General features: G+C 52.0%; 1 protein-coding gene across 1 annotated transcript; it reads right to left on the bottom strand.

The window, feature by feature from the left end:
* Positions 1-2,861: 2,861 nt before the first annotated feature.
* LOC114923587 (protein huluwa-like) lies at positions 2,862-6,888 on the bottom strand. The gene is made up of 3 exons (XM_029286706.1): positions 6,421-6,888; positions 5,550-5,763; positions 2,862-3,034 (listed from the first exon to the last, which is right to left on the bottom strand). The coding sequence occupies exons 1-3, from the start codon at positions 6,886-6,888 to the stop codon at positions 2,862-2,864; spliced, it is 855 nt and encodes a 284-aa protein (XP_029142539.1).
* Positions 6,889-7,865: the final 977 nt, after the last annotated feature.

The raw sequence follows: 7,865 nt of genomic DNA, 5'->3' as shown, positions 1-7,865 counted from the left end.
CTCTCTCTCTCTCTCTCTCTCTCTCTCTCTCTCTCTCTCTCTCTCTCTCTCTCTCTCTCTGTGTGTGTGTGTGTGTGTGTGTGTGTGTGTGTGTGTGTGTGTGTGTAAAAAAGAGTTGCCTCACGCTGTTTTCCAATGAGCTGACAAGCTTATTAGGCAGGGCTCCTCCCTTTGTTGCATCTCTGCAGGAAGAGCAGGAGAGCGCCAGCCTAATAATGTGTGTCAGCTTGTTGGAGAAGAGCCTGAAGCCAGCTTGCCAGATGAGCAGATCGGAGAGAGAGAGAGAGAGAGAGAGAGAGAGAGAGAGAGAGAAGGAGAGGAAAGAGAGGGAGAGGAGAAAGTGGGAGAGGAGAGAGAACTCATGCACAGCATCCTCTATTTCTTTTTAATTAAACTCTTCAATCAAGGTCCGCATCCCTTGTGTGCACAGGTGCGTGCACAAGTTTTGCGGCTTCCCAGTGTTTTTTCTGGGAAACGGGTCCAAGTGGCTCTTTGAGTGTTTAAGGTTGCAGACCCCTGGGCTAGGTAATCTTCCTGAGGCAGCTGCTGCTTAACTTCAGATTTACAGGGTGGAAACCTCCTCTGGGAAAAACTGGTGTAGAAAATGGGTTTGGGGGTCCACGGAAGTTCTAGGCATCGATCAGTGGAACTATATTCTCCATACCACACAGGCTGACTTCACACTGAAACTAAGCCACCCATGATCTATCTATGCTGGCTGAAGTCAGATGTCTTTCCAAACCAAACAGCGATGTGAGATCCGGATTGCCGAAGTTATGGCAATAACATGGCTGCACACCCCTGCTTGAAAGGTGCAGGGATGGTTAAGGAGCTCAAGACCCTTCCCGAAGTGAAGGGTCGCTCTTGCCACAAGCTCTGTAGCTGTGGGTGTCTTATGTGAACACACGTGGTTTTGGCAGATAGTTACAGCTGAATTCACACCACATGCTGGGACATCATATGGCTTGTTCTGGACTCTGCCCATTGTAATTTGTATTTTTGCTGTACAGCCCATCCTTAAAACAGTAGCCTGACCTGGTGAATGAAAAGAGCTAGCTGTTCCCTCTGGAAAACTCGCAGAAAACTGGGGATGGGATGCGGGATCCTTTAGAGTGGAATGTCATGATTTTTGCAATTTAGACGCTGATGTGAGCCTCTAGCATTTTGGATAGCAGCTCCATTTAGTGCACCGTCTTCCATCAGTTTGCCAAAGCTGTGTATGTTTTCTTTTGTCGTGCAGTGTTTTTGCTCGCAGGATCTGTGTGTAGGCTTCCAGGAACAGGAGCGCTTTTACGATAACGAAGCTTGCCAAAATTCAAATGAAGTGCAAAGATTTTGCCGAAATGCTGTCAGTTTTTCCTGGTTTTTTATTCAGTTCGCTTAGAAAATATTTATAGCGCAGAGGTACATCAAAGTACCTCTCTGCACACCTTCAGGTATTCAGTTGCAGTTCACCTTTCAAAGAGTATTTGAACCACCTGCAATGTATGTGTGTTCAGCATTTCTTTAACATTATTATTTAATGCCCTGCTTTTAAAGATCACGATCCTTCCTTTTGAACCTAAAATTGACAGCGCTAGTGTTTTCTTCGTTTACCCAGAGCTTGCTAGGAGGGGAAAAGCTACGCTAGATAAAGAGAATGGTGGTATTGATTTAACCAACCTATTGGGGAGAACCCCACCCTAAAACATAAATTTGATTTGACAGATAGTTCAAGAAATGAGGAGGTTCAGGTCACTCTCTCCTACCTTCTGAACCAGGGGCCTTCAAACTTGGCCCTTTTCTGACTTGTGGACTTCAACTCCCAGAATTCCTCATCCAGGCACACGTGCCTGGCTGAGGAATTCTGGGAGTTGAAGTCCACAAGTCAGAAAAGGGCCAAGTTTGAAGACCCCTGCTCTGAACAATCGCTGGATTCTCATATTGCAAATTTCATTCTTGCAAACTATTGCATTCTCCACCTTAACGCATCAACCTTTGTTATAACATGGCTGTTTTGTGGCCATTGTGTCTTGCGCACACCCGGGAAGACCACAGAGACAGAGGTTACATCAGCTCAGCCTCTGCTTTCATACACGTTTAAAAAGAAACCAAATGGAAGAGAAAAAGTTCAGTATCTTTAATAAACACAGTATAAAATCAGCATCACATGCTGCATCTGGGTTTGTGTCCCACCAGCTCTCTCTCTCTCCTTGCATCCCTTGCTTGGGTTTGTGCTGATGTGCAGAATAATGAGCACCTGTGGGGTTGACCTGTGTCTCTTTCCGCATGCATCCGTCCCTAGTGGGGTGTTCATCACTTTGGGTTATTGAGATTAGATCGGTGGCGTTCTTGCTACGTTTTTTTTGTTCAGTGCTACCTAGTCGAGTGTCAGTGTGGGTCTTGTGCTTGAAAGGACTGCGAAAACGGACTGTGATGAATGAAGTGGGCAGCCACACACACACACACAGGGGATGCTGAAAGTGTCCATATTTAGGCACAGAATTACTGTATAAAGCAGGGGGGGTTATCCAACCCTGTCCACATTAAGACTTCAACTCCCAGAATTCCCCAACCAGTGCATACTGGGTGAGGAATTCTGGGAGTTGAAGTCCACAAGTCTTACAGTGGCCAAAGTTGGACGCCCCTGGTATAAAGGGTGCAGATAGGTGTAAATGAAGCTTTTTGTGCTGTGAAAATACTCCCTTGGAGAGACATCCAACCGATGGAGGGATTCTTTCCCAATAAGCAGAGTGCAAGCCAGAGAGAGAGACACACACACAACTAAAATCAATCATTACAATAAATCCCAACAAGCCATCTCTCTTCCACACATGCACGCATACAAAGCCCGGCAAAGACAACTTGTGGACTCCCCTGGGTTACAGCCAGTACTGCTTGCTGCAGATGGGAGGCAGGGAGCGATGGAGCTGAGTTCTCCTCTTGTAACTGGGGTCATAGTAGTCCCACTCAAAGAGCTCCGCTTGCTGGGGATGCACAAGGGGCGTGTTGGGGCTCCCTTCGCTGTCGGTTGACAAGATCCGGACAGAGATGCCTGCAGAGAGAGAGAGAGAGAGAGAAGCTACCTCGTCACCCAGCGATTCTGCCAGCAGCCTCGTTATTTATCAACCTACAACCTACGTGGTTCTCTGTTATCCTCCAAATAGGAAGCCTTTATGTGGGCAAAACGTGCTTAGCGATGCGCGGGGGTGGTCTGCAGAATTACAAGGAGGAAGGAAAGAAATACAAAAAAGACCCCGAGGGAGACCTCTCAGCAGGAGCCGGGCATCCCACGTGCGAGGAGAAAAGGGGGCAAAAAAGGCTGGTTGCCCCTCCGGATCTGTTTTATTTTAGTTTTCCCTCTTCCACTCGGCTGTCTGTCTGGAAGGATTCAAGGGTGTCCAAGAAGCCTTTTCTATACCCGGCTTCTCGTATCCAGATCACGTATTTGTTGGCAGAGTTGAGTACTACAGAGATGTTAAAAAAAACACACACACACACCCCACCCTCCTTATGTCTCATCCGTTTTCATTAATCGCCCTCTCTCTAGCGGAAGACAATCTGGTTCAGTGTTGGTAGATCTGTCATGAGCTTGTTTGGTGTCAGAAGCAATCACGTCCTTCAGCTGAAGCCGAGGAAGGCGGCCTTCTTCGAAATGTCAGAAGAATTACTAGCTCGGAAGACCAGGTTGTGGTCACCGCAGCTCAAATGGCCTTCGGTGAGCTGTCCTAGGGAAGGCGGTCCAACCACGGCTGTTCAGTTGGGTTGGGCTGGTAGTCCCATCAAAGCCATCAGCCAACCTTCTAAAGCCAGAATGTCTCAACCTCGTCAACTTTTAAGATGTGTGGACATCAGTTCCCAGAATTCCCTAGCCAGCATTCTGGGAGTTGACATCCACACAACTTAAAAGTTGACGAGGCTGAGAAATTGACTTGGTCTTCACAACGTGCTCAACTTAGTTCAAAAAGGGTTGTGTTTGTATAAAACCTAAACCTAATCAAGGGCCCATTTTGCCTTGTAACCAACAAGACAAGCCATGGCCAACCCCGACAGCTCAGGACCCTTTTCCGAACACCAGTGGCGTGGTCAAGCTGTGCCATGCCTCTTGTGGAGCTCTCTGACCTGGCAGAGGCCTATGAGGTCGGGGAGCCTTGTGGGTGTTCCCCAGACAATACATTGGGACAAGGGTTTTATGAGAAGAAGCACTCAGTTCCTTTTAGACCCCTGAAGATTCTGACTTAAGAATTCTGACTTCAAATAGGGTGGCAATTTTGTCTGCGTGGGTCACATGACACCTTAGGCCAGGGGTAGGCAACCTTGGCTCTTTTATGACTCGTGGACTTCAACTCCCAGAATTCCTGAGCCAGCCATGCTGGCTCAGGAATTCTGGGAGTTGAAGTCCACGAGTCATAAAAGAGCCAAGGTTGCCTACCCCTGCCTTAGGCCATACCTAGACACGGTGACCCTCATGCACACTGGCCACTCAGCTGACCCTAGGTGCACACGAATGAAGGCAAATACGTGTGTCCCAGGATGAAGTTGCAGGATCCCATCTGGGTCGGTCACCGGGACCAGAGATTTCGTCTTCCGAGTTTTTGGACTCCTCCTGGAGTCCATCCTCAGGGAACTCCTCTCTAGCAGTGTGTGTACTGTTCTGTGTGTGGTATTTACAGGGCCTGTCCTAAGTGGCTTTTTAGCTGTTGATTAGAGTGCGTTGATGGCTGGCTTTTAAATCATTAGCTGTCCTTTGCCTGTGCTGCCCAGCCCTGGCCTTCTAAGCACTTGATAGGCTGGTAGTCAATCAGCACTCCTGCTGACTGTGAAGGGGCCCATTTCCCAGACTTCAATCACTTCCCTGGCTGTTTTTGTGCCTGCTCATCCAACAATCTTAGTAGCTGCAAAACTGAATGTGTGTCCTTGTTCAGTGGTGCCACCTGACCCTTTTTCTCCCACCCCAGACTGGGGAATGACCTGCAGGTGCCAGCATGCCAAGCTAAGCTGCGGCCGACTAATTCAGGAGTGTTGTGCAAAGTCGGGCATCGTGCACCTGTGAGGGGCAACCTGTCTGAAGATCTCCATCCAGGGATCAGCACACGATCCAAGGGATGGTTGGGGAATGAACTGCAGGGTGGGACAGGGCCTCTGGTTGCTCAGGCACTTGCTGTTGAAGGGAAGCAAAGCCCTGCCGGTATATATATATTATTATTCCTGGGCACAGAAGACCAAGGCCGAGGGGGCTTCTGCCTTATGGCCCCCTCTTCCCAGCCCTTGGATCAGTCTGTTCCGTGGCTGTGCTGCTTTGAAGCTCAGCAAGTCCTCTCTTTTCCCTCTGTCTTCCCTTCAGAGTCCATTAATTGCTGGCCTCTGGCAAAGGGGACACTGCCAGTCTGGATGAACCCAGCCATCTCCTCCAGGAGGACCCTCTTCTGGGCATGACCCATAACTTTGCAGCCCCCCTCCTCAGATTCCTTTCCAACTCTCATCTACTGCCTTTGAGGTACACGGGTGCCAAGAACTCGGACCCACCAGAAGCGGCTCTTCGTCTTGTCCCCTCTTGTCCCCCCACTCACCCGCACTGGCGCCAAAGTCCGAGTCGAGGCCAGGCCCTTGGGAGGCCGTGTAGTTGGCAGAGTTGAGATGGGCCCTCCTGTCCCCAGGCCGGATGCTGCTACCAAACTCAAAAGGCCCAGTGCTGGAATGGGTACCTGATGCCAACCGGCTGCAGCTAGGGGGCTTCCTCTGGGTGCTGGTGTGGCAGCTGGAGAAGACCCTCTCCAGGACACCCTACGGAGAAGGGAGCAAGTTGCCAGGGATCTCTTGGGATCTGTTCCCACTCGCAGCAAGATCTCTTAGTTCACCCTGTTTTGGCCAGGAACAAGTGGACGAAAGGGAAAATTAACCAAGTCTTCCCCCCTTCATCAAGTCAAGGGACCCTTTCAGTATTTTCCTTCTTGCTGACCATCCCAAGCCTGGCTGTCCTGCCTTGAAGGGGGGGGGAAGTGGAGCAACATTTAGGGGTTAGGGCTCTTAGAGGGGGTCCCATCAGTGGGCCCCTGATGACGGCAGGCTCCGTTCCACAGCAAGGTCCTCAAAAGTCTTGCCGAGAGGTTGGAGGGGAAGCAAAGTCACCATTTAAGTGGGAGGGTCGACCCTCAAGCATGGCTGGCTGAAGCTTGGCTGGGAAGTAATAATAATAGTAGTAGTAGTAGTAGTAGTAGTAGTAGTAGTAGTAGTAGTAGTAGTAGTAGTAGTAGTAGTAGTAGTAATAATAATAATAATAATAATGATAATAATAATAATAATAATAATAATAATAATAAAGTTGGAAGGGACTTTGGAGGTCATCTAGTCCAACCCCCTGCTCAGGCAGCCCAATAAACCTGAAAGGCCGGATTACAGGAAGAGGCAAGAGGGGGTCCCTGGAAAATGCCCCCTACTTACCCCAGTGCCCGAGGAGGTGACAGGAGAGTTGGGGGGCACCAAGACGGGCTGCTTTTCCAAGTCGGTGGAGGAGGACGGCGGCGCCCCTCTCTCCAGCCGGAGCAAACGAGGGCTGGATCCGGGCAGGTAGGACACGGCCGCCTTCCTCCCGCAACAGGGCGCCCGCGGGCCAGCGGCGCCCGTCGGAGCTGCACCCCGGGTCTGGCCGAGCTGCCGCCGGGCCGTCCCGCCGCCCGGATCGTGCCTGAGCACGGCAACCTTGGGGGCTCCCGGGAGGAGGCGCGGGGGCGTGTCGGGGCCCCGGGCGGCGCTGGGGGCCCCCACCCTCCGGCACAGGCGCCAGCGCACGAGGAGCAGCGCGCTGAGCAGGAGCAGGAGGAGCAGGCAGGGCAGCAGCAGCCCCATCAGCAGGCGGAGGGAGCGCTCTAGGGCCGAAATCTGGCCCGCCAGACCCCGCAGGGGCTCCATCGCGGCGGCGGGGAAACGGGCAGGGCCGGCCGGCGGGCCTTAAGGAGCCGCAGCTGCGACGGCCGGAGATGGGATTCAGGTGCCGCTCGGGGCGGCTTAAAGGCGGACTCCTGCGCTCCCGGGAGAGCTTGACCGGCCCTGCCTGGGGGCAGCACCCGCGGGCCCCCAGTTAGGCAGGCAGGCAGGCTGGCTTCGCTCGACCCCCCCCCCTTGCAGCTGATGGAAGCACCTAAGCCGGGCAATGGCCCCGTTGGGAGGGAAGGGGGAAGAATCTCCCACCGGCTGCCTGCAAAAGACAACCCGGGGGAGCAACTGCCTCCCCCGCTGCCAAGACCGAGGAAAAGTCCTCGCCGGGCCTGCAAAATAAGGTCCCTCCAGCAGCCCCCGCCCCGCCCAGGAGCCCTTGAGGCTCCTTCACACTTTCTGGGGCCATTGGAGAAGGGGCAGGAGGGGGAAGCCCCTCCCCGTTGTGTTTGGCTTGGCTACTACCGTAAATAGGGATGGGTACGATGGACTTCTTTGCTTGGGGGGTAGGGACGAGAGAGGCTCCTTCGTAGCTGCTGAGTAGCCGACCCCTATGGTCCAGGGCTGGGGGCAAGTGGTACCCGGGTGAAGGAGTCCATGGACCAGGAAGAGCATGGCTGATCAGATGTGATCCAGGAGAACAATGGCAGGCTCTGAGCGGTCACACGTGGTCTTTAGCCAGGATAACGTGTTTGCTAAGAGTCTATACGGAGATTCTCCGTCCTCCAGGTCACGGTTGTCCCAAAGGTGCTTTTTCCAAAAGGCAACTGGACTTTTGTTGGGTTTTTCCTTTGAAAACGTTTCACTTCACATCCAAGAAGCTTCTTCAGTTCTCTTTTAAGTATTTTCGAAGAAAAAAAACAAGAAAGTCCAGTTACCTTTTGGAAAAAAGCACCTTTGGGTGTTTGTTAAGAGCAGACACCAAACTGGGTGGCTCACACATGCTTCTACTC

The sequence above is a fragment of the Protobothrops mucrosquamatus genome, unplaced genomic scaffold (assembly GCF_001527695.2).
Source record: "Protobothrops mucrosquamatus isolate PMUCROS unplaced genomic scaffold, P.Mucros_1.0 scaffold4648, whole genome shotgun sequence".
NCBI classification, from domain to species: domain Eukaryota; kingdom Metazoa; phylum Chordata; class Lepidosauria; order Squamata; family Viperidae; genus Protobothrops; species Protobothrops mucrosquamatus.
Note: the sequence above shows the minus strand (reverse complement) of the source record. Positions and strands in the feature narration are given on the sequence as shown.